Consider the following 24,588-nt stretch of genomic DNA (forward strand, 5'->3'; position numbering starts at 1 on the left):
ACGACAACGACCAGGAGGTATACCAGCCTCTATGGACGAGGATGGGCAGATCTGGATATAACAAACAACCAGCAATAAGTGACCCGTTGGCCATTGGTCCTTCAAGGGTCTCTTCGTCCGTGTCCGTCCTTCTTCATAGTACGCGCACTCGGAAAATAACGATAGGAAATTGATCCACGACATTTATTGATCAGATAGAACAATGCAAGTTTGACTCTCCTGACGAGGATTTTTCTGCGATGACTCTATTCACAGTTTGACGTCCGTCTTGGTCTTGGGGTTCGGTGTCCTAGCAGGCCGGTCGTCAGGTCTTTCTTTGTATCAAGTATACCTAACTAAGTGACCCGGGTTTCAGGTTTCAGGTTTCAGGCTATAAGAGTATCTTGTTTCCGTCTGCTTCAAAGAAAAGGGCCCAAGACTCTGTGGACAAGAACTTACACAAAGCGCTGGACGACTTCCTTGACTTCCTGCTCGCTCAACTCCTTGATGCCCAGCAGTGCATTGTCCGTGTGACCCTCGTAGCTCGCGCCCGTCTCGTCACCACCGAAAATACCACTCAGAATGAACCCGACCATGGCCTTGCCAATGTCTCCGCCCTGGGTCAACTCGTCCAAACTCTCCTGGTAGACATCCTTGGTCGACTTGACCGACGTATCCCACTCCTTGCCGTCCTTCTCCTTGGCATATGCGATCAGCTTGTTCTGTGTGGTGACCGTGTCGTGCACATAGACTGCGCGGTTGGCCGTCTCGGCAAGGTGCTCAATGACCCCAACTACGGCCCGGCCAATGGTTTTGAGCGTCGTGGTCGAGAACTTTGCGTCGCCGCCGTTATACAAAACGCCCGAGTGTTTGGCCGGATTCAAGAAGAAGCCGTGCTCGAGGCCCCAGTCGAAAAAGGGACCCGTGTACAGGAACGTGTAGCTGAAGTTCGGATTCTCCTTGACTTTGGCCTTGAGGTAGTTCTGCACTTCAACTTTGTACTTGAACACCGGGAGAGCAGCAGTCTTGGGGTTGTCCAAATCACTGCCAAACTCGGACGGAAGGATTCTTTCCACCCCAACGGCGATGGAAGCGTCGATCAAAGGATATTGCTCGCCAATACTGGTGGTTGCGAGGGTGGACACCACCACTTTGATACCCTCTAGAGCTGCTTTGAGGTCCGACACCGACGTATAGTCGACTTCTTTGACTGTGAGGTTGCTAGACTGAGGCAGTTTGGAGGCGCTATTGCTTCCCTTGCGCGTCAATGCAGTTACAGAATAGTTGGCGTCAAGAAGTGCCTGAATGACGGGCAGTCCAACGTTGCCCGTGGCTCCCGCGACGGCCACTTTTACTGGTGCCATGATGTGTGTTGTAGAGAGGTTGCAGTTATTTCTTCCACAAATGAGTTGCAGTGGTTGTCTGTGGAAGCACGAGGACAGGTAGAGCAAGGAGCAAGACTATTTCTATGCAAGTCTATCCAAATGTCGATGTGGGGCCCAGTCTGGAAGATTCAGAGGGGATGTGGAGTTGATTCGCGCGTCTGTGTCTGGTTGCGGATGTCGAAGTTGGCTCGGTAGATGGTGTGATCGAGGACGACAGAGGAAGTGTCCTTCTCTTGCAGAGTCGAGTCCCTTTTATGTATTCCCAGCCTCAATTGTACCCAAGACTAGATTATAGATCTGCCAGTGTCGGTGTTATGGAGAACGGCAATGCCGTAACCCGGCATTTGTTTGCATGGCTCAATTCCGCTGTGGGCATGGGTGGCGCGTACAAAGGTCTATCTCGTATGTTTCCGAATTGCACATTGCGCAGTCGCGTGCTTGATCTGGCTTTTGGTTTGAAATCCAGCAGACATCAAGATGCATTCTCCCATGTGCCGGTTTGTCAGGAGGGATCATGTTTGACAAGGCTACCCTTGGTGGGGATCCAGGGCATAATGGACCTGGCGCGGCTGAGTCATTGCCATGTTGTTGCGTGAGGAAAGTCGCCGAAGGCCCCAAATCGGAGGAGAGTTGGACCGACCCAGTTTGTGGGGGTCCGCCCAGAGCTGATGGCGACATTTGTGGGAATGTAAGGAGAGCACAGGACAATGCCGACATTAGCATAGCAGCTGAATGGCCTATATCCTCGCAGCAATCAAGACGGAATACCCTCATACTCCCATCCATTATCGCCTCGTCTTCGTGTCCTGCTATTCCTTCGGTTCTGGTTACATTTGACCAGAATTGTCAAAACAGTCAGTATCAGGATGATCAATGCTGCTATTGTCGGAATGAGAATCTGTCTTTGTTGATCTTCTTGCTGAAAGTCCAAGTAAGGACATGTCGCATTGGGACCGCCCAACACCCAGCAGTCTTCCTCGTCCAGCGAGTTAAAATCAATCCAGACACCCGACAAGATCTTGTCCGAATCGTCATCTGGGGGATTCGTATCATTCAATATCTGCCGATACAAGTACGTGTTTTCCAGCCCCGTTCTAGGGAGGTCGAATGAGGTATGCTCCGGACATGCATCTGGCGCCGCACTATAAGGGACATCGAAGGTAGAAAGGCGCCATGCATATGGCACGCCTGCAATGCGACATGCAGCTCGCCGTGACTTTTGGCATGACTCTAGCCGCCAACGTCCTTGGAATTGGCTCGTTGAATCAATAACTGCACACCGAAGCTGGTCGTCACTCTTTCCATTGTTCTTGACCGAGGACGTGTTAAGTGGCTGACCCGGAGCCCAACCAAAGACTGTCGATTGGGCAAAATCCCGGTACGAGGCCAAATTATTCTGTACAGACAAGCCGTCCAAAGTCATGTTTATTATCGGTGAGTAGCCACATGCGGACAAGTTTCCGGCAAGGAGAGAGAGCGCATTGGGACTGGTGTCCTGGATGGTCGCAATCGCCCAGGAGGCATTTGTCGTATCGCCCGGACGATAATAGCAGCCTGAAGTCACCACGCCCGTGTCACTCCATTCGACAGACGGAGTTGAAAAAAGCTCAGTCGCGTTGAAGATGCTGCTCGACTCGGTCAGAAAGTCGTACGCTGCCATCTGCGAATCGATCTGGTCCCAACTCAGCAGAAGCCTCCGGCTGTCGGTAAGGAGAATCCAATCTTGTCCAGGCCAGCCATCTGGTGTGGAAAGGACGTCATCCTGTCCTGTTGGCTCTGTACGAAAGTAATTTGCGTCTGTCGTTACTCGGTAATCATCCCGGAACCACGACTTGTTCAGATTCCTTCGATCTTCTTGCAAGTCTTGCGGTTTGTATATATCCCTACCGAGTGCGGCCTGAAATTGAGCGCCTATCAGCTCGTCGGAATGAGGTAGTCGACCCGGCATCGGGGTGTGCGCGGGCGAGGAAGGGTCGGTGAACGGCGCTGCGGCGTGTAGATTGATATCGAGAAAATGTAGTCGTGCAGAGATAGTGTCTGAGGTGTGGTCAAAGTAATCATTGTACAAAGAAATGACGGAACCGATGTTCAAGTCCAGACTACACATGTAAGGTCCCAGTTTGAGTAAAGTTCCACCTGTGACACCAGTCGCCGTTGGGATGGCCACATCGCTCGTCGCCGTGGTAGTAATACTCCTAGTTATCGAGGGAGAGGTAGTGGTGAGCGGTGAGGTGGAGTTGTCCAGCAAAGACGACGAGGCCTGTCGAATTTCGAGGCTAGGAACAAGGGACACCGATGCATTTGACACTACCGTGGTGGACGAGACGGGAGTTTCAAAAGAAGTGGATGCCGTGATTGAATACAGTGCCGACGAATCCACACTGTAACCAGCCGTCGCATTGCCCACCAAAGGAGGAAGCTCAACTGGGCACAGACTGAATTGACGGTTGATGTTATCCCAGTAGAGATCGATGATCAGCCGGCGGTATTGGCTTGCAAATAGATCTGATATGCATGTTTGAGCCGGGAGGTCATCGTAGACGCCATCAGAAAAGCAGGCCTTTGTGACGTAGATCCCGGGACTGGTTATGTAGTTGATAGGAACCTGTCCGGAAGCATCTCGCATGGACTGGATCAATTAGTTGACACGAGCAGTCTGGAGGTGAAGGGAGGCAACCTACCAGGAACACGGTCCCCCAATGGTCATCCGGTTCCGCCGCAGGGCCAGGCTGGTATTCGAGGGACGTCATCTGTCAGAGGGGTATCTTGACATGTTGGGAGAGATTTGGTCAGCCGAGAGGGAGCAGAGACGGGTCGGTGACAAGTTGGGATGGGAAGAATGACCAAGCTTCGAGCCCCTTCGCTTTCGCGTTGGATGTATTTATGTCGTGCGTCAATGACCGGGGTGTACCATAGTAACAAACTTCTCTGTAAGCTCACAATGTTGAAGACCACTTGTGCCCGTGAATGATGGTCGAGTTGTCAACGGGTTCTGCCATAAGATCTCCTGGGATATTGTACAGCCACGGTCTTGGCGACGAGGCTGAAGGGTGTGGCGCATGACCAATGGCCTCGCGCGGCTTGTGCCCCCCATAATTTTTGGCGCCTCTATTATTCTGATCGCAAACCGTGTCTTCTATCCAGGAGCCATCTCGCCCTATAATCGGTGGACTGACGGTATTCTCACCTTTAAGTCTGCGTTATTATACCATTTGTTTGGTAGATTTAACACATCCACGGAAATCTTTACTCGGACTCTCACCTCCCACTCTCTACCGCAGGCCTCTCTCATACAACTCTGCAAACATGGCATCCCCAGGCGGCCCTCCGCCGGGCGCCCAACCCTTCAGCCCGCAACAAATCCAACAATTGATCGCCATGGAAGCGCAGAAGCGTGGAATGACCATTCCTCAGTTTCAAGCCTTTCAACGACAACAGATCGAGACCGAAGCCGCTAAGGCGGGAATGACCCCTCAACAGTTCATCCAGATGAAGCAGGAAGAAGCAAGACAACAATTCATGCGCCAGCAGCAGGCGGCTCAGCAGCAACAGCAGCAACAGGGTGGACAACCACAAGGACAACCACGAGGACCACCGCCCGGACAGCAGGCTCAACATATCCCCTTGAATGCGAAGGTAGAACCCAAACCAGAAGCATTGGCCCTGGCAAAGTTTCTACGCTCTCAGGATTTGAAAACTCGCACATGCATCTTTGATGGTGGGAGGAAGGATATGTTCAAACGTATGGCCAAAGTCACCTCTGTGCCTTTGTTCTCTGCTAACCACCACACTGGACAGTGAAACGAGCGTACCGTGCCTTGCACTCTGACGCCTACAAAAAGGCTCAAAAGAAAAACCCCTTATTACCGAAAGTCGAGAACGACGTTGAGGCGCGGACAGCCTTGCAACTTCTCCCCCTGTCGATGCTCGCTCTTCGAGTTTCCAAGAAGGATCCACATGAGGGACACAACCACGCCAAACCCAAGAAAGAGAAAAGAGTCAAGGGATTGTGGGAAGTCAAGATCGAGCAACAACAGGACTTTGATCCTATGATGTACTACGTCTGGTTGTATGAGGGGTCACAGTGGAAGACTAAACTGTGGGCGGCATTGGTTCTTGTGCTGGTGTTCGCAGCAGTTCTCTTCCCGCTCTGGCCGCTCGTTCTGAGACAAGGTGTGTGGTACCTCTCGGTGGGCATGATGGGGTTGATTGGCCTGTTCTTTGCCATGGCTATCTTCCGCCTGATTCTCTTCGTTATCACATTCTTCCTCGTCCCGCCTGGTCTGTGGTTATATCCCAACCTCTTTGAGGACGTCGGCTTCTTCGACAGTTTCCGACCGTTTTGGGGCTGGCATGAAACCAAGGAGGATATCAAGCGGAAGAAAAAGGAGAAGAAGGCCAGGAAGGCTCAGAAGAAGCTTGCCGCTGCGACCGCTGCCGCCGGAGGTGAGAAAGGTGTGGCTCCCGTAGTGCAGACACCCGTGCCCTCGAATGGTGCTGCGGTCACTTCTGCTGTTGAGCCTGCTGCCACATCCACGACAGCTAGGCGACATGTTGCTCCAACGGTGGAGGAGGCTGACGATGAATGATTTCTGGTTTTGGGAGTGGTCTTTACATGTAATGGCGTCCTGGGTATACGAGCGCAGGTTGACGCAGAGTGCAGATGGATGATGTACCAACAACATTGGGCTGCTGTTGGATTTTAAAAAAACAGGGCCTTTCAACAAATATGAGCACTTTTTTTCAATCATGTCCGAGCCCACCCCAAGACCTGTCCTAATTTCTCTTGATCCGTCTGCGGCGGCGGTCGTGGCACCACCTCGCGACGACGCCGCTTCGTCCGCCGCTTCGGCTGCTCCTCTCCACGTAACTGCGCCGCGATCCTCAACAGAACGACTCTGGTGCGGTCCAGTTCCTTGGCCAGCATGCCATGCTTCGTGACGAGATTTGGCTGGACATTCTCCTGCGGATCGCGCAGCGGCTCGGTCATTTCCTGGAGGTGTCGGTACCTGGCGAGCCGGGCCTTTAACGCGTCCCTCTGCCGGCTGAGGGTGACGAGCTCTCCACGTAAGCGGGCGTATTGTTCTTCCGCGTCCTCTTTTCCTTCTCTGCCGTCCCCTCGCTCTTCATTTCTCGCGGTGCCGTGGTCCGGGTGGATGTGCAGGGCGGCGTAATCGTGCGGCAGCGCAGCGATCACGGCCGAGTCCTCCAGGTCCGCGTCTCTGCGGAGGGCGAGCGTGTCGCGTTCGGCGTGCTCCGCGGCGGCGCTGGCGCGCGCCCACAGCAGCGACTCGATCTGCTCGGCGACGTGGCGCTGCGACTGCGTGGAGAAGACGAGGCGGTTGTGCTGTTTGATCTTGTCGTTGACTATGTAGACGGGCGTATAAGTGTGCGTTCAATTCGTAAAGTCAAAGCCATCAATCTTTTGTTTCTCTCTCCACCTCTTTGAGCTCTCCCTCTCCGGTTCGCTCTTTAGGCCGATGCCCATGGTCATTTTCCCGCCACGCAGAATATAAAAGGAATGACGGGGAAAGAAAGTCTCTCGCACCTTTCGCAACGAGGTCCTGGACCGCTTTGTCGCTGAGCAGAGGACGGCCCTCTCTGGACATGGCCCCGGGCTTAGGTCCATAGGCGCGCCAATGAGTCGACGGCTCCAACGGCGTTTCAAGCTGGCGGACCTCGACGCGGAGGAAGGCTGCTTTGACCGCCGTGATTGTTGGTTCGGCCATGTTTTCTTCTTTTCGTTTCGGTCGTCGGGAGGAGTAGATGTCGTTGTTGTAGGAGACAGAGGTGTGTACCTCGTAGGTGTTGTTGGTTCGTCCCCTCGCTAACGCCGCGACGCGGTCTAGACGACTTGTACGAGGTGTTAGGCGCGTCTTGGGATGGGCGCTGCACTACTAGTCGATACTCCGTACCGTAGCCGTTGAGGATTCCCCTTACCGCAGACCACAAGCACCACAAGCGAAGTCACTAATAAGTTCATTCCCCGGTAAGGCTCAAACCGTCAAAGACCTCGGCTCAACCCTCGAAGCGGCGGCTCGGTCATCTCTCCCCAACGGCCAAAGACCATTCATTTATTACCTTTGACCTCGTACATTATTATTTGAACGAGTTCCACCGGCTCTGTTTCTTGTCTCTGTAGAGAAAATTTTGTATCCACAGACAATACAATACATGACATACGTTCAGACATAAACATAGATGGCCTTATTAGGAGTTTGACGGTCCTCTCATAATCAATTGCCTTTTGTTCGCGACCCTCGCCTCTCCACTTTGCGAATAGACCTTTTTCCCGAGACCGTCACCAATCATGGCCTCGCAGAGTCGGCCCAAGGTGCTGATGTTTGATATTGGAGGTGTTTGTGTAAGTTGTTCTCCCCTGGACTTTCCAACTTGGAATCTGCGTGGGAAACAATTCTTGAAATTATGAGCCCGTCGTCAGATCTGGTCGCTTTTTGTATTTGCTGGCACGTCTGGAGAGGATGGGCAAGAGGGAACGAAGGAAGAAAAGGAAAAAAAAGAGAGCGTTTGGAAAAAGAGAGAGGGAAAGAAAGCTCTGCACGTACAAGGTCTCGTATTCGCCCGAGATGGACGATTATTGACTTGTGTTTCCCAATTCTTTAGGTCCAATCGCCCTTCCAAGCCATCCTCGAGTACGAGATCGAAAACGGCATTCCAAAGGGCTACATCAACTACTCGATCCGGGCGCTGACGCCGGACGGGGCGTGGCACAAGCTGGAACGCGGCGAGATCCCCAACGACGACGACTACTTCCGGCTGTTCAAGGCGGACCTGGAGCGGGCGGACCTGTGGGCGCAATTCCACCGCGAGAAGTTGTCCATCACGGACCCGTCGAAACTGCCGCCCGTGCCCAAATTCGACACCAAGACACTGTACTGGAACATGATGACCTACTCGCGCAACCCGGACCCGTGGATGTACCCGGCGCTGCTCAAGCTGCAGGCCGACGGGCGGTACCGGCTGGCGGCGCTGTCCAACACCACCGTCTACCCGGAGGGCCACCCGTTCAACAACCCGTCGCCCGTCGACGTGCGCGACGTCTTCGAGATCTTCGTCTCGAGCGCCCACGTCGGCATGCGCAAGCCCAACCGCGACATCTACGAGCACGCCCTGGCCCTGATGCGCGAGAAGTGGGGGTCCGACATCCAATTCCACGACGTCGTCTTCCTCGACGACATCGGCGAGAACCTCAAGACCGCCCGCGCCCTGGGCATGCGCACCATCCGCGTCGTCCTCGGCAAGACAAAGGAGGCCGTCCAGGAACTAGAAAAGATCACCGGCTTGACCTTGGTGGGTGAGCCGTGGTCCCAGGACAAGGCCAAATTATAGCAGTTTTGTTCGCCTGTCATGCCTCTTTACCGGGAATTCGTTGGGTGTTTCCATAGACCGACCAACCAGGAAAGGGATCTATATAGAAGCCACAAGGTGTCGTCTGCTCCCCTTTTTCTTCCTGTCTACTCAGAGAGAATCTTCAAACTGGAAATATGGTATAGAACGTAGAACTTCTACCATTATCTGACCATCCCCTCAGTAGGAGACGAGAACCTCTTACAGCTACAGCCTCAACAGGCGTAACCGAGGTTTTGCCGATTTATCCATCCGCCCTCATATTGTCTATCCTTGTTTGATCTTGAGTGACCGCAAGCCTAGAACACCCCCATCTAATCATATAGATTTAATGGCCCTCAAACAGCAGAACTCTTATGATGGATGCCTTCAACGACCTCTGATTTGAGTTCACCAGCTTCATTAACTCCCATTGCTGCCGCATAGGTCGTCTTTGGCGTCCATCGCGATGACGTCCGTGGAGTCGTCTCTTCCAGCATGCGGTCGACTTGTTCGAGCGTAAGGCCTTTGGTCTCAGGAATGAGGAAATAGGCATACACAAGGCAGCATGCGCACAGGGAACCCCAGATGAAGAAAACCTTGGGCCCGAGGTTGCCTTTGTCGGTTCCGACCATGTATGGTGTGATGACGGCAATGATCTATCACATGGATTGCGTTAGTGAAGTCTCGCAAACGGAAACGCCTGTCCACTTACACAGTTCCACAGCCAATTCGAGGCGGTAGATAGCCCGACTCCGCGCGATCGGATAGGCAGAGGAAAGACTTCTCCGATCACCACCCACGCACCTGGTCCCCAAGTGGTTGCGAAAAAGAAGATGTAAATGCAAATGAATGCAATCTCCGCCTTGACTGTCTGTGGGTTGCGGCCGTCGATAGTTCCAGCAATTGCCACGATGAACTGACACACGACCATGCCGAGAGCACCCCAGATCATGATGGACCGCCGACCAAATCGCTCGATGATCCAGAATGACAGCGGTGTCGAACAGACATTCACAAGGGTGGTGATGAGAGAAATCAGAAAGGGATTCTGAATGGATCCAAGCTGGGTGAAGAAAGTGGTACCACTACTCTCCGCGTCAGTCGCATATAGTCAAACGAGGTCCGTGGTAAGACATATGTGAGAAATGTGCAAGTTGCTGAAATGACTTACAAGTAGAAGATGAAGTTGACTCCGGTCCACTGCTGCATCATCTGCAAAGAAGTACCCAAAATCGTCCGTCGCAGGTTTGAGCTCGGTCTGAACAGACTCCCTCTGAAGCAGTTGGCCCAGCTCGCAACGTAACTTTCCTGGGGAACGACCCGCAGCTCATACTCGTGGTTTGCGACGATCTCTGCCAGTTCTTGCTGGATCAGCTCAGAGTCACGAGGCTGACCTCGCAGCCTGGCAAGAGCATGGGTTGCTCTGTCAAGGTTCCCACGTTTGACAAAATAACGTGGAGATTCAGGCAGCACAAACAGTCCTGTCGCCAAGATAATAGCCCAGAGCATCTGGAGAGCGATTGGTATTCGGTATGAGCTGGAGTCGGTGAAGTTTTCCGTGCCGTAGACAACACACGACGCCAACAAGAGCCCGAGGGTGATGCAGAACTGGTAGCCAGACACAAGAGCACCGCTACAGTCGTGGCGTCAGTACTGGCCACATAAACAACACCCAGCTAGGCCTTGGGAGACTCACCGAACCTTGCGGGGCGAAATTTCCGACATGTACAGTATGATTATGGCAGACACGAAACCAACACCAAAGCCAGCGATGAGACGTCCGGCGATGAGAAGACCATAAGCTGTGGAAGCAGTTTGGAGGGCGGCACCGAGACAGAAGACGACGCAACCGGCAATGATGGTGGTTCGGCGGCCGATGAAGTCGGCTAGGTCGCCCGCAATGACTGAAAAGACGAAGTCAGCATGGCTTGAGAGCAACGACTTTCAGCTGACATACTTGCACCAAAGAAAGTTCCACAAGACAAGATTGACACGATCAGGGATTGGCGCGATGAAGGGATGGCAAAAGCAGCTTTCTCTGCAGCCGTAGCATCTGCCCCTGGATACGGCTTTCTGGTGAACTCATGGATGAAATACTTCATTGCCATCACGCCATTGATGTATCCTGAGTCATACCCAAAGAAGATCCCTCCAAAGGCAGCAAAGGCGCACATCAGGTAAGCTCTGAAAGTGACAGGGGCTTCGATCCGGGCGACATCGGTCGTGGCCGCAAGGTGAACAGCACCACCACCAGGCATGTTGAATGGTTAGAGACGTTAAGATAGTGATTGTGTGGCTGCGACTGGACGATGTTTTCAATGCTGATACACTGGATCAGGTGCGGAAGTATGCACAGCGATGTCGAAGCGAGGATGCGGTGAAGTCGATGCAGGGAGAGGATGAAGAGGACTCGAGATGCGCAGGAGAAGGAGAAGAACAAGTGATGGAGCAATCAGGAGAATGAAGCAGGCGCAGTTCGATGGTCGCGTACTTGAAGTTGGAAAGGATGGACGAGGAGGAAGAAGAAGGAAACCGCAGGCAATGTTTGTTTGTTTGTTCACGTGGTTCATGGCACAAGTGAAGAAGAGATGTGATGCCTTGTGTTCAAGTGTCAGCTGAACATGCTGCTTTGTCCAACAGAGTGAGTCTCTCTTCTTCGCTTTTGGTCTTCCTTCAACCGTGGTGACGCCTGTTTCTCTTGCCAGAAAGGCGCTATTGACAGCCTTACTGTGAGCCCGTGTGACAAGGCGCCGAGTGACATGGAGTGCTAGGTAGAGGTAGGACAAGGCTATGAGGGGACAATTGAGACACAACCAATTATAAATATAGACGCTGACAGTCGTGCTCTGGGCGACATGGCGTAGATGATGTCTTGATAGGGAAAGCGTCCGCAAGGCTGAGTTCAATCATGTCGGACAGCCTCGTCACTTGACACCCGGATCTGTCATTTCCACGTATCGCACAATCCCCTGATATCATATGCCTTTGTTCTATGGATCGATCGGCTGCTAGAAACACTACATATTGGCATTGTCCAGTGCCGCGTGCCAACTATATCCTTTGTCTCCGGAGAAAATCGTATTCCAATTAATGCTGTGAGGTATCCCCTGAGAGAATGAGACAATGTTGCACGTACCTCCTCATTCTGTTATTAATTTCGATAGCAAATCATGACCACGTCAACACTTTGCTGAAATGACAGAGTCCAATGCATTATTGACTATTGATGAGCCTCTCATTGGAGTCGCGAATGGTCACAGACCGCTGATTGGTGGGTGATAGTCGATATAGTGGCGTGGCGTCTCACACGAGGCTTCAGGCGGAAAGGATTCCACCTACAGTATACGATAGGCATCCATGGACTCGAAGCGTTGTTCAAGGATGACCTACAGGACCAGACACTCGACTTTATAAAATGGTAGTCGACCCCAATTATTACTGGATTCCTGCGCTCAGCAACTCCTCAAGACACCTAGTCGCCGAGTGCCCTTGATCCTGACTGTTTGATCCCTCTCAAAAATTTGAACATTCATGATTCGTATTTCTTCATTTCTTCCCTGATTTCATCCTTCCATTTCCGCCGGCACTCTCGTTTTCAAGCGAGAGCCGTCCTTCTCAAACACCGGGGTGGAGAAGATTTCCGCTCTACCGGGCTTGGACTCTGCTGGAAGCAGATGGTCAGGACCGGTTCGGAGTTGTTTGCATTTGTTCTGACGCCGACGGACAAACAAATAGAGCAGCCCGAGCAGCATCGAGACAGCTACAGCTGTAGCAATGCCAATACCTGCCTTGGCGCCAGTGGAAAGAGAATGTGAATCTTCAGATGCGATGGATGAGGGTGTGGGACTTGAGGAAGCGATAGTAGTCGTTTTCAATAACGAACTCGTGCTACTCGCAGAAACGATGGGGGTAGGACTGGCCGAGACGGCGGCACTGGAGGTTACAGGCAAGGTGTCGTTGTTTGCTGCAAGAAAGACTCCTGTATGATCCGAACAGCAGCCACTTTTTGTGCCGACACACCAACTTCCGTCAGTACAATTTGATACTGTCGTGTCTAGATAGATATATACTTTAGCACTCAATGTACGCAAGAGATGAGAAATCGCAGCACCTTGTTCCATACGTACCTCCAGTTATGTTGGTGAACAGCTTGACGCAATTGGGATCGGTAAAATCTGGATCGGTACAGCTTTCACGCCACCAGATGTGGTACGCCTCGTTCCAGCAAAGACCGTTGGGCATACATGTGTCCCAGCTGGCGCAACACATTGACACCGTACCGTCTGTAGGGTTGCATGGTTGATAGGTGCTGTTCTGGGGGGTCGAGTAAGGGCCATTTGTATCTTCGCCGGCCGGTGTGTAGCACGTCTTGGATGAAATTGCGAGCCGAAGCAACAGGAAGAACACCATCCAACAGGCTTGAACAGCCCTCATCTTTCTACACGTAGAGTGAATGTCGTGGCAAAGTGGGCCAAGCAATCCAAAGTTAGTACGGGGATGTCAACAATGAAGAGAGATTCTGGTGCAGAGGAGGCACACGGGTCTCCTCTGCGGGATAATAACAGATTTCGAACTCCATATTGGCACTCCCTCTACGCAGGCATGAGCCCAGGACGTTCGAGGCTTGCCCCTCGCTCGGTCTCCAGAGGCTTCACAGATAGGGTTTCCGCCCCATTAGCCGCAGCAGGGGTCGTGCCGTGTATTAGGCCTCCTGCAGTCCGTGTGCCCCCGCGCATAGGTGCCTTGTTTCGCTTAGGATCAAAGTCAAGCTTTACCAGGCGAACCGTTGATCCGAACCATGATTCATGGAGTCGACAAAGATCAATCTAGCCCAAAGTCGCCTCACCTTGGCCGACATGTGAGGGTGAATCAAAGTGATTCAGAAGGTCTTCTGGGCATCAATCCGGTGGTGGGACGTTGAAGAGGTCTCGGATCACGTTTGATACATATCCGCGTCTCATGCATGCTCTCATGCATGTGCCTGCAGCAAGTTTAGACCAAGTTTCGAGAGCCTGTTGATCGACCAGGGACAGTTGTTAAACAACCCATTTCTACGGCACTTTCACCCTTATACGGAAGTATGGCCGTTAGCCAGGCTGTACTCTGTACCTCTCATCTTCTGGAGGCTCCTCGCTGCTGTTAACCAGCGGTCAATGAGCAGACGTTTGTGTTCGGACGGATTTTGTCGCAGAGTAAAGGTAGGCGATTTACCAGGTCCCCCTAGCACCGGTCTGAAACAGATGTCTAGTCGAAAGGCAGGGTTGTACGACTCCGAGAGGCTTGATTAGGCGCTCAGTGATGCGCAGCCAAAGGCTCAGGCAAAGCTCAGGTTAAAGCGACCTTCGCTCACCCTAGGATTGACCCGTAACTGGTGATGAGGTTTTTCGTTCTCGAGTAATCTACAGGTAGGTGGTGAAGAAAGATGACCGATGATGGTGATGGTGGAATAGAATAGGTTTGTGCCAAGAAATTCAGGCTATTCCAGATACAGAATCAATGGAACAATATTTCTCCGATGGACCGGCTCACTTGATGCTGAGTACAAGTACCTCGTCCCTCATCGTGTATCCTTCCTTCCACCCTCCACTCCATTGATATGTCCAAAGAGTTCTCCTATTCCTCTTCTTTCTTATTGTGACTATGTGCAGTTTCCTTCCTGTGACTACTCTGACTGTAACTTCATATTACTATCATGTACTTGTGTTGCTTCCCCGTACTCATGATTCACAGCCTTGATAGTTGAGCCCCCTGCCTTTCTACCTCTGAGAGGTACCGGTCTCCATGCCAAATCCTCCATTATAACCAGTCCTACAATCTCGATCCATGATCTCGCTGACAGACTCGAGAGTTTTGGAAAGATTGTATTCAAGGCTAGACATTGTCTGGACGTTCGGCTGACCTCGTACTGCCTTGCGATCGCTCCGTGCGGCTGAGCTGAAAGCAAACACGATCTTTGCCGTCACCTTGATTGGATCCAAACAATTCGCCCTTCGTCTACAGAAGCAGCGCCAAGACCAAAACAAGAATCACTAAGCTCGTGAAAGCTTCTGAAGCTCTGACGCCACAAGGGTCGGGTTGCCATTGTTGGTGGTGCATCGTGGAAACATGTGTCGGGTAAATGGCCCCGAATGTCTTCCTGGATGTTTTCAAGGCTCGTGTTCCTCGTGTTCATCCCGCGGTCTAGGTACCCAAGGAAGTGAGTAACTCGTGCCAGCTCGATGCCAGCTCGATGCTCTATGTCAGGGGACTCATATACGGTGCATCGTCCAGAAAATGGTCGAGGGGAGAAAAACGCTTCCACTATTCCAAGGTATTCGCATTTTCCAGGATCAAACTGAGGCCGTTATCATCTCAATCGATTTATTTCCGTGCTATCAATCATACGTGCCTGAGTTGGTGGTATCTGCAATGTCGCCCATCCTGCCCTTGCTGTTCCTCTCCACTGTCGTTGTCGCCACCCATTTCCAGCCTCTTCATCCCATCGACCTCTCCCAGGGGTATGCACGCAGCATACGCAATTCCAGCCAACTGAGAAGCGGTTTCTTACATTTTGATGGTCTGTTCCAACGAGATGACTGTGATCCAGCAGACTCGACGCCTTGTCCCGGTATGACTAACCACCACCAGCACCACCACTGTTGATCCTTTTGAAAGCGTTTCCATCTGTCTCGTACTCAATCACTAACCCGGTTCAGATGGCTGCTACGTTGGTGCCAACGCCGTATGCTGCGCCAATGGAGGTGCTGTACCCCAGGGCGATGTCTGCTGCGACGACAGTGCCGGCGGCGGCTGCGCGATCGGTTTGACCTGTGGCTTCTGCGACACCAAGGGCGTGTGTTGCAGCGACGCAACCTGCGCTGTCCTGGTCGACACGGATGGCTCGTCGGTGACGCTCGGCCCGGACGATTGCAAGGCGACAGCAGGAAACACGGTGGCGTCTGTCGCAACTGTCGGCACCGGCGGTACCACAGCTCCTACACCCACGCCTACACCGACTCCAAGCATCACCGAGACAACACCACTACTTCCCTCCTCCACCGAAAACCCACCTGCACCGCCTACCACCACGACGGAAGCGCCCATTCCAACCACGTCGGCATCAGTCCCGACCGTCATAACAGTAATCGTCACGACTTCCAGCACCAGCACCCTCCCCCCAACCCCCGAGACGACCATCAGCACCGAGATCGTGTCACCTCCGCCCGCAGCCACCACCGCAACCGTGACTCAAGTCGCTGGCGCTGCACGAAAGGGTTTCGAGAGCCATGGGGTTTTTGCGACGGCGGCTGTCGCACTGGCGATGGTGGGCATGCTGGTGATGCTTGCTTGAGATCATACCAACACCAACACCAACACCAACAACCCCTTCCTTTGGGACCGATCGACGAAAGAAAGAGCAATACCTACAGTCCTAGGTACCTAGTGTGTAATGTGTGGTATGTAATGGTAAAGAGATGTATGCGATGCTTTCTGAAAATGTCATCCCAGGTTATCAGGTTTGTGCTCTGCCCTCTCAGGCTTGTCAGGACAGCGATAATGACGACGACAATGACGAAAACATGGATGGATGGATGTGTTGACTGTTGAATATACGCGTCTTGACCAATGACTGATGACCATATCGTCACCCGGGTTTTCTGTTTTCTGTTGTTCTTTTCTTCCGCCGACCCAGTGCCACCTCAATAGTGGGAATCACCTCTCCCTCTCCCTCTAAGCTGAGCGATGAGCGATGAGTGGTGACACGATCCATGCCCATCTCATCTCGTCCCATCTCATCTCATACTCATGAAATCAGTAGCGACGTATATACCCATATTGCGCCATACCGCCATACCGCCATACCGCCACGGAACATCTTCACGCAAAAGGTCGGAAGAGCCCACATGACGCCGACGCCATCTACTTGTACTCCGTACTTCTGTACTTGTATGGTGGAGTCGAAGTCTAGTCGAGTGGGGCAGAGCCGAATTGAATTGAATGGGAATCCACCTGACGCCCAAGACTCGGTACATATCAAGATATACATACTTGTACTCGGTCCTAATGAAATACTGCGGAGCCAGAACATAAAAGTCCGCTTGTGGTGGCTTAATTATGTACTCGGGTCCTTAGTAAGCATACCCTACCAAGCAGCACCCTGGGTGGCACCCGCCATGTACACAAATACACAAGGTACATAAGTACGCATACGAGCATGTGTTTATGTCAGTACATATGGTATGATTCCACTAGGTGGCACTGGTGGTACTGTACCATCATGGTCGCCATTAGTTATGGTGCCATGTCTTCGAGAAGATTCATGGGTCGCCCAAGCGAGCTTTGCATGCTCTCTACACACCTATGTAACTACAGTACCTGTGTGCCCATTGACTTGACTTTGACTTGACGCCACTTGCGCGCTTCTGGGTTTGGTCCGCCAGTCTACTCTTCTAGGTATACCTGTCCCGTCGTCCTGTATGGCTCATGAGCTCAAGCATAAGCCCATGTAATCTACTCTGCCCCCTCTCCCACTGACCTCACTCAGCGGCATGGTGAATCATGACCCCGTTGCTTAGAGCTGGTTCACTGCGCACCAGGGAGCTTTGTCTGCCCTACCTGCCCTCGTAGTCGATTTATAGTTGACCGGGAATGACTCGCGCGGACCCCACTGGAAAGAAAGGGAGGAGGCGTAGACAAATAATAGACGAAAAGGTCTGTTGGTCCACTCTTCCTGCACATCGTGCCAGAGCGAGAGCTAGAGCTAGAGCCAGAGTCCCAGTGCGACTTTTGCATAAATCTTAGAAATCAAAAAAAAAAAGAAAAACATAGACGAGAACTCAGTCACCCCGATCGCCGTAATGGAAGCTTTTCTGCCCTCTTATAAATAGCATTGTCGAACCTCTCTCGTGCCAGAAGTCGAAAACAAGAGCGAAGCAAAAGATCAAGACAGACCGAGAAGCAACAACTCAACCTCCAAGAAGAACTTACAGCAAAGGCTCCAAACAGTATGGCAAAAGATAGCCGCCGAATCCCACAAGGGGGAAAAGTCCTCGTAACTGGCGCAAATGGGTACATCGCGTCGCACATTGTCGATGTCCTCCTCGAGGAGGGCTACAACGTGCGCGGCAGCGTGCGGAGCGAAAGACCCTGGCTCAACAAACTCTTCGAGGGCAGACACGGCAAGGGTAGATTTGAGACGGTCATTGTGACGGCCTTGAATGCTGATGGCGCTTTCGACGAGGCTGTCCAGGGTGTTTCGGGGATCATTCATGTGGTATGTATGCTGGTGACACCGCTCCAGGTTCTCCTTTCTCGACAAGTTGGTTGGACTCATGCTGAAGGCTCCTCGCCGCTGCGTTCTTGTTCCCCATAGGCGACAGATCTCTCCGACGTGGACGTCGTGATCCCTGGCGTCGTTGCTGGCACCGTCAACCTCCTCAAGGCGGCAGCCGCGCAGCAGTCTGTCAAGAGCTTCGTCCTGACGTCGTCGTCTACCGCTGCTCTGATGCTTCAGGAACACAAACGAATAACTGTCGATGAGAGTAAGCAAACTACTCCAGGCACATCTTTGACCAGATGCTGAATGGCGCCCTGATAGACACCTGGAATGACTCGGACGTGGAAGCCGCGTATCGCAAAGATAACCCTGAAGAGCTGAAACCCTACTTTGTCTATGCCGCCTCGAAGACGCTGCAGGAGCGTGAGTTTTGGAAATGGGCAAAAGAGAACAATGCGAGCTTCTCGGTTAACAGCGTCTTACCCGACATGAACGTTCGTCATCCCACCGTCCACTCTCCACAGTCCTGCCAAGTTGATGCTGACTCCAAGATACCTTCCAGTTTGGTGAGATCTTGTCGCCAGAAATCCCGGGTAATACAATGGCTTGGCCCCGTGAGCTCCTGAAGGGCAACGACTATTTGCCCAAAAAGTTCCTACCACGTAAGCTCAACAACGGGCCTCAACACAGAGACACTGCTGACCTTGTTCATTTCCAGAATGGTACGTCAATGTCCGAGACGACGCTCGAGTCCATGTTGCGGCGTTGCTTGATCCGAAAGTCGAGAACGAACGGCTTTTCGCGTTTGCAGGACCCTTCAACTGGACCGATGTCATCAATATCTTGACCAAGCTCCGGCCGGATAACGACAAAATCCCCAACCCTCCACCGAATAATGGCCGTCCCTTGACTGATATCAAGGGGAGGAAGAGGGCAGAAGATCTCATCAAATCATTCTTCGGCGTGGCTGGGTGGACGAGCTTGGAGGATAGTCTCGCCGCGGGCATTGTGGACTTGAAGTAGGCTGACAGTGGAAGGGCATATGATCCATGACCTTTGAGGGATGTGAAAGAAGATACACTGTCCCCACCCATACAAGTCCTCAGAATTCTGCCAGACCTCTACCCAGCTCTCCACATCGATCCTTCATATATTATTGTTGTCTATTTTCCCCCAACAATTCAGATGAAGCCCGTCCGGGACGGGCCCTAGGGTCTCTCTCCTGTGCAATGCTACAGGAAGGATTTCACCTAGTTGGGTGCTTCGGATGATTGTTACCCCAAAAAACCACCTGCTGCAAAAGCAATGGGAAAGGTTTCTTCCTCCTCGTGCACACCGCAAAATAATGTGGATGTAATCGAGGAGTGAGTTTTTGCTCATTTGAACTCTGGGGAATTTTGGCCTTGGTGTTCTCTTCTTTCATCTTTGTGGGAGCCATCTGGGTTGACTTGAAATCTTTCGCCTTGGCTGCTAAAGCTGCCACTTTCTGCCGCACCACGAATGGCCAGGAATGCCTCTGCTTGTTGACAGCGCAAGTCTTTCCTTGTTGCACCAACTTGGCTGATGTTATTTGAAGTAGAAATCTTCCGAATTTCAAAAAGGGAATTGCATACCGGAAGTCATAGTCCCTCCTATCGTCTCCTTACCAGCTTCCTGACAGTACCGAATACATGAAACAAAATATCAAGGAAGTGAGTGCGCCTGTCCCTTCGGTTGTTTCGCCAAGGGGATGTTTGAGCCGGTTCGCGGTGGCTCCGAGCCGAGTCGGTGTTTGAGAAATCAGACGCCGACTGGCCCCGGCCTTGCTAGACGAGATTGAGGTCCTGGTGTAAATATATCAATGAGCACTCCGATTCCTGGACACTGCAAAGTTTGGTTCGTGCCTTTGATCTGTGCAGTCATCGATAAATTGGACGTTAATGCTCTCATCAGCTCGAAAGAGAATGTCAGCCGGAAACTCCAAGTTAATTCTCTCCCGTGGCTGGCCTGAAAAGGGAGTATACAGCTGGTCGCCCTTCGTGACGAAGGTCGAATTCCGCTTTCGACATGCTGGCCTGGCTTACGATGTCGAAGCAGGGTCAGCAAAAGTTGCGCCAAAGGGTAAAATTCCATACGTGGATCTCGGTCCTCTGCAGAACGATGGCCACAACGGACCCTCTCTCTTGGGAGACTCGACGTTGATCATCCAGAGGCTACTGAGCATGGGCTGTATTCCAGATCTGAATGGGAGCTTGTCGGAGCAATTGAAGCTAGACGATCTTGGTCTTCGTGCCCTGCTGGAAGATAAGCTGTATTTCTACCACGTGAGTAGTTTTCCACGGTTTGGCCTTCTTCCAGGGAAGAAATTGACACTTCTATCAGATGCGCGAGCGTTGGCTCGAAAATTTCTATGTCCAAAGAGACAAAGCCCTGTGGTCGATGCCGTTTCCAGTGCGCGTCCTTGTTGGGTTTCTCATTTATCGAGGTGTGACGCAAACATTGCATGGTCAAGGAGTGGGACGCCTGACCAACGACGAGGTGCGAGATTTGAAGACGGAGATCTGGCGATCGATCAACCAAGTCCTTAGCATTCGTCTGCGGCAGGTTTCAGCTGATGACGAACCTGTCTGGCTGCTTGGGGGCGAGCAGCCATCGGAGGCCGACGCGACGTTGTTCGGCTTCATAGTGTCTGTTCTTGTCAGTGACAGGTGAGTATCCCAATCTTGTATAGCCTCGCAGGGCCTTATTGATTTCGTGCCTCAGCGCTCCAGAGTCAAAGACACTCGTAAAAAGTTTTGCGAGTGTCATCAAGTATGCGGAAAGAATTCACAGCCTCTACTTCCCAGAGTATGAGAAGTGGACTTGAACAGTCAGTCGACGAGTGCCTTGGAATCATGCAATCGGTCTAAGATATCTCGAGACTTGAAGACAACTAGTGCAACGTTCGTCCCTGATATCCAGAGAATTCGTCGCCGGATAAGAAGTGGAGAGATTGGAAGCGTTACTTGTCAGCGTCATAGGCGCAGCCAAGGACAAATATGGAGGCTTGAGACTTGCACCACTATGCAGAGGAGCTAGAAGCAGCGCATGAAACAAGTACTGCCAGTGAATTTGAAGGTCTATTGTGCAGATATCACACCTTCCGCTCCCTGCTCGCTGTCTTTCTTCGCGACCGTTGAGTTGTCTTGACTCGGGTCCATCGACGTCTGGATCCTTCTCAAAATCCTCGCAGGATTGCCGGCCGCTACGTGAAAGGCAGGGATATCCTGTAAAGAAGTCAGATGGGAAATTTTTGTGTAAGAGTAAGGAGAGCCGCAAGCTCGCTACCTTTGTCACTACACTTCCGGCTCCAATGGTGCTGCCTCGGCCAATCGTCACCCCGGGCAAGACAATAACGTTTCCTCCCAGCCAGCAGTCTTCGCCAATGTTTATCTCTTTTCCAAGTTCGGGACCGTTGGTTCCATTCCTAACCGCCGGGTCAAAAGGATGGGTCCCAGCATAGAAGCTGCAGTTCGGTCCAACCAAGGTACGAGCGCCAATGCGGATGGGGCAGGTGTCAATGAAGGTCGAGTTGAAATTCAATTGAGCTCCTTGGCCAAGAAAGATGTTGAAGCCGTAATCGGCACGGAGTGGACCGCAGATCCAAGGTTCCTTTTCGAACAGCTTGTCGTCGTCTACCAACGATGGCTGCAGAGGTGGCAGGGGGCGGGTGTCGTTAGTAATCCTGCAAGGCAGACATGAGACTATACCCCAGGAGGGTTTTGTATATGTGACCGATTTCGCGTCGACCTACTCTCTCCACAGTTCGATTACTCGGCGGCGGGTGGTGGACTCGGAGGAATTCAACTTATCACAGGCTCGCTTGCATCGATCTCGAGCTGCGATGAGTTCGGGGACAAAAGCATGATAGAGTTCGCCTCGTTGAGCCTTCTGCCACTCTGGATGATCACACATGGTACCAAATAGCCCAACGACAAGAGTTTGAGTGGCTGATGGGGAGGGAAGAGGAAGAAGATGGCATGGCCCTGTCAAGGACATAATCAGAGAGATCGGGACCGGAACATCATTGATGCGAAATGATGTGCCGAGCCTTTTGTTTGGCGTGTTTGGCATGTTTGGCGGCCTCTTTGAGGAGAGTCGGATGACACAATTCTGCAGACGCTTTGAGCCTTTCGACAACCCCCTTCAGGCGTTTTCCTTACTATTGTTCTTTTCAAGTAATGCAATTCTCTTTGATTCACTCATTCTTTTGGCTTAGTTGAAGATGTCATCTGTTCAAGTTCCCAAAGTGTGGGTACTTTAATTGGTACGATCGCCAGAACAACAGCCCCTTAAATAGCCACATTCCCGGTGTCCTCTATCCCGCCTGTTAGAGGTGTCGGCATTTGGGAAGCATGTCGGACTCCTCAGCGCCCAGTTCCCCAGGGATCATCCATGAATTCCCCAGAGATCGGATTCAACAACACATCAATGGTAGTACTCGCGCGAACTTGCAGCCCATGTACATCCCACCGCAATACCTGCCGGGAGGCAAACGGGCACTATCAGGGGTTGCGATTCGCGCCTTTGGGTTGGGCATTGCGCTGGGCATTTCTACAATCTTGACCGTGGAGCTGGTGTATTGGGGTTATGGACTTTGGAGGGCACCATGTTTTGTTGCAGCACTGGCCCTGTTTCACTACCTCGAATTTGACATGACAGCACGATACAATCCTCCAGATGCCTCAATCTCGTCTTTCCTCTTACTTTCAAACGGTGTTGGGTATGCGGCTGCCCACTCTTCGGCCATGCTTGAATTGCTGGTTCGGTACTGGCTGTATTCTCAGTACGCCCCAGTCTGGCTGAGTCTGCCATTCCAGATCCCAAGGATATTTCCGTCAGTTCCATCCTCAATAACTGTCGGGTTGGGCGCCACTTTGATCGTCCTGGGACAACTTGTCAGAAGTGCCGCCATGCGACAGGCAAAGACAAACTTCAATCATGTTGTCCAGTGGACCAAGAGAGCAGACCATGTCCTGGTGACGGACGGAGTCTATGCCTTCTCCAGACATCCATCCTATTTCGGATTCTTCTGGTGGGGGTTGGGAACGCAAGTGCTGCTAGGGAACCGCATCTGCTTTGTAATATATGCCGTGGTATTGTGGAAGTTCTTCCATCATCGAATTATTCGTAAGTGGCTGCTTCATGCCTCCTCCATAGCTCGATGTGCTAATGGTTCTGCTCACAGATGAAGAACGGCATCTGGTTTCTTTCTTTGGTGAAGACTACATTGAATACCGCAGACGTGTCCCCGTCCGGATTCCATTCATCCGTTGATGATTGGATCAGTCTTCCAGCTCACCAGCTTCAAGCACTTTCAGCCGTCTCCGGGATTCTTTCGTTTCCGATTTTGGAGTGTGGCCTTGGGCTTGGAACCTGACTCGACTGTTTGGATGTTGACGGAATGGTACGTGGGCTTGGGTGTATGGTCTAGCCAGGGAACATCAACGGCGTTAACATTGTCTTGAACAAATCGTAAAAGCGTTTCAGCGCCAGGCGCCCCTTCCCCAATTCCGAGCACACCGACACGAGGCTGGTGCAGTGCTCGAGCAACCTGCTCTTCGGCTTGTGAAGACCATTCGACTAGCCTGGCCCTGGTGGTTGCGGGAGCTGAGGATGCTAACAGCAAAGGTATGGAGGAAGTCATTATGTCAGGCAGATTGTGGCGGCAAACAAAGACAACTGAGAGATTTGCATGAGTATGTCCCGGTGATGAGTCGTCGTCCGTGTGCTGAGATAGCACTTTGGGCTTCCGCTGGTGGGCTAAGGATTCAAGCCTGCGGACCGTGGTATTAAATCCGAGAGTTAGATGGTCGTAAACATCAGGCATCCATTCTGGCATAGAGTCTTCTTGCATCTTCTTGTTTATTTTCCCACCTCTTCTTTTGCCCTTGGAAGGCAGAACATGGTCGCGTCTGAAGTCGCCAATGGGCTGTAGTAGCCGGAGTAGGAGTTGTAGGAGTGCCTGCTCAGTGTCAGGAGAGATGGTGGGCCTGGCAAAAGAATTAGAGTTAGTTGGGTGGTAGACTGCAGGAATATTTTTCTCACTAGAGAGAGAGAGATACCATTGTGGCTCTGGATATGGGAGGGATAAAGAATGCACAACTGCTGGTTTCTTTCGTTTGTCCATGCCCACCGATACTGGCAATCCACCCAAGAAAAATCTTTGTGATGGTGACTGACAAGGCGCAGGGGGGAAGCATGACGTGTGAGAATACCAGGATTAGTTAGCAGAACTGGGAAGCCCCTCCATGCTCTCCATTAGCTGGGCAGCTCACGCGCCAGACGCGTTTTCGGTGAGTTAGGTGAATTTGGTGATGGTGGGACCGCCAATAAGCAAGTGTGCCGGGTCCCCTAACAACTTCGTCTACTGTAAGTCAACGGCAGCCTGCGAGCCTTGGTCCCATCTCTGTCCAACGACCATTCGACTCACAAAAACCACCATCTAGACCATTTTCTCCTTCCTCTCCATCCTCAGACAGAATCTACATTCTACGTGCCTATCGGTAGAAATCTCCTGACTATTCAATATCCCCCTCTGCGTCTCCCGATCTCATGTCGTAAATTTCCCACACCCCCAAGACTAGCACCTGGGCCCCG

The 24,588-nt window shown here is 52.0% G+C and overlaps 12 protein-coding genes across 12 annotated transcripts; 6 read left to right on the forward strand and 6 right to left on the reverse strand.

Moving 5' to 3' along the window:
• Positions 1-434: 434 nt before the first annotated feature.
• Positions 435-1,343, reverse strand: AYO20_10100 (hypothetical protein; the record flags this gene model as incomplete). Its single annotated transcript, XM_022648362.1, has 1 exon — positions 435-1,343. The coding sequence occupies one exon, from the start codon at positions 1,341-1,343 to the stop codon at positions 435-437; it is 909 nt and encodes a 302-aa protein (XP_022495633.1).
• A 775-nt stretch (positions 1,344-2,118) lies between these two features.
• On the reverse strand, positions 2,119-4,114 carry AYO20_10101 (hypothetical protein; the record flags this gene model as incomplete). The annotated part of the gene is made up of 2 exons (XM_022648363.1): positions 2,119-3,993; positions 4,046-4,114. The coding sequence occupies 2 exons, from the start codon at positions 4,112-4,114 to the stop codon at positions 2,119-2,121; spliced, it is 1,944 nt and encodes a 647-aa protein (XP_022495634.1).
• Positions 4,115-4,670: 556 nt separating this feature from the next.
• AYO20_10102 (hypothetical protein) lies at positions 4,671-5,953 on the forward strand (the record flags this gene model as incomplete). The annotated part of the gene is made up of 2 exons (XM_022648364.1): positions 4,671-5,106; positions 5,163-5,953. The coding sequence occupies 2 exons, from the start codon at positions 4,671-4,673 to the stop codon at positions 5,951-5,953; spliced, it is 1,227 nt and encodes a 408-aa protein (XP_022495635.1).
• Positions 5,954-6,111: 158 nt separating this feature from the next.
• On the reverse strand, positions 6,112-7,093 carry AYO20_10103 (hypothetical protein; the record flags this gene model as incomplete). The annotated part of the gene is made up of 2 exons (XM_022648365.1): positions 6,112-6,731; positions 6,913-7,093. 2 exons carry the CDS (start codon positions 7,091-7,093, stop codon positions 6,112-6,114), a joined length of 801 nt encoding a protein of 266 aa, XP_022495636.1.
• A 581-nt stretch (positions 7,094-7,674) lies between these two features.
• Positions 7,675-8,714, forward strand: AYO20_10104 (hypothetical protein; the record flags this gene model as incomplete). Its single annotated transcript, XM_022648366.1, has 2 exons — positions 7,675-7,728; positions 7,989-8,714. 2 exons carry the CDS (start codon positions 7,675-7,677, stop codon positions 8,712-8,714), a joined length of 780 nt encoding a protein of 259 aa, XP_022495637.1.
• Positions 8,715-9,070: 356 nt separating this feature from the next.
• AYO20_10105 (hypothetical protein) lies at positions 9,071-10,972 on the reverse strand (the record flags this gene model as incomplete). The annotated part of the gene is made up of 5 exons (XM_022648367.1): positions 9,071-9,370; positions 9,427-9,799; positions 9,886-10,347; positions 10,411-10,618; positions 10,672-10,972. The coding sequence occupies 5 exons, from the start codon at positions 10,970-10,972 to the stop codon at positions 9,071-9,073; spliced, it is 1,644 nt and encodes a 547-aa protein (XP_022495638.1).
• A 1,305-nt stretch (positions 10,973-12,277) lies between these two features.
• Positions 12,278-13,148, reverse strand: AYO20_10106 (hypothetical protein; the record flags this gene model as incomplete). Its single annotated transcript, XM_022648368.1, has 2 exons — positions 12,278-12,693; positions 12,842-13,148. The coding sequence occupies 2 exons, from the start codon at positions 13,146-13,148 to the stop codon at positions 12,278-12,280; spliced, it is 723 nt and encodes a 240-aa protein (XP_022495639.1).
• A 1,974-nt stretch (positions 13,149-15,122) lies between these two features.
• On the forward strand, positions 15,123-16,044 carry AYO20_10107 (hypothetical protein; the record flags this gene model as incomplete). The annotated part of the gene is made up of 2 exons (XM_022648369.1): positions 15,123-15,321; positions 15,410-16,044. The coding sequence occupies 2 exons, from the start codon at positions 15,123-15,125 to the stop codon at positions 16,042-16,044; spliced, it is 834 nt and encodes a 277-aa protein (XP_022495640.1).
• Positions 16,045-17,700: 1,656 nt separating this feature from the next.
• On the forward strand, positions 17,701-18,993 carry AYO20_10108 (hypothetical protein; the record flags this gene model as incomplete). Its single annotated transcript, XM_022648370.1, has 5 exons — positions 17,701-17,967; positions 18,067-18,235; positions 18,292-18,464; positions 18,533-18,632; positions 18,689-18,993. 5 exons carry the CDS (start codon positions 17,701-17,703, stop codon positions 18,991-18,993), a joined length of 1,014 nt encoding a protein of 337 aa, XP_022495641.1.
• Positions 18,994-19,913: 920 nt separating this feature from the next.
• On the forward strand, positions 19,914-20,815 carry AYO20_10109 (hypothetical protein; the record flags this gene model as incomplete). Its single annotated transcript, XM_022648371.1, has 3 exons — positions 19,914-20,273; positions 20,332-20,657; positions 20,713-20,815. 3 exons carry the CDS (start codon positions 19,914-19,916, stop codon positions 20,813-20,815), a joined length of 789 nt encoding a protein of 262 aa, XP_022495642.1.
• A 253-nt stretch (positions 20,816-21,068) lies between these two features.
• Positions 21,069-21,903, reverse strand: AYO20_10110 (hypothetical protein; the record flags this gene model as incomplete). Its single annotated transcript, XM_022648372.1, has 3 exons — positions 21,069-21,215; positions 21,277-21,673; positions 21,743-21,903. 3 exons carry the CDS (start codon positions 21,901-21,903, stop codon positions 21,069-21,071), a joined length of 705 nt encoding a protein of 234 aa, XP_022495643.1.
• Positions 21,904-22,343: 440 nt separating this feature from the next.
• On the forward strand, positions 22,344-23,265 carry AYO20_10111 (hypothetical protein; the record flags this gene model as incomplete). The annotated part of the gene is made up of 2 exons (XM_022648373.1): positions 22,344-23,118; positions 23,177-23,265. The coding sequence occupies 2 exons, from the start codon at positions 22,344-22,346 to the stop codon at positions 23,263-23,265; spliced, it is 864 nt and encodes a 287-aa protein (XP_022495644.1).
• Positions 23,266-24,588: the final 1,323 nt, after the last annotated feature.

This window comes from Fonsecaea nubica (genome assembly GCF_001646965.1).
Source record: "Fonsecaea nubica strain CBS 269.64 chromosome Unknown Scaff103, whole genome shotgun sequence".
In the NCBI taxonomy this organism is placed as follows: domain Eukaryota; kingdom Fungi; phylum Ascomycota; class Eurotiomycetes; order Chaetothyriales; family Herpotrichiellaceae; genus Fonsecaea; species Fonsecaea nubica.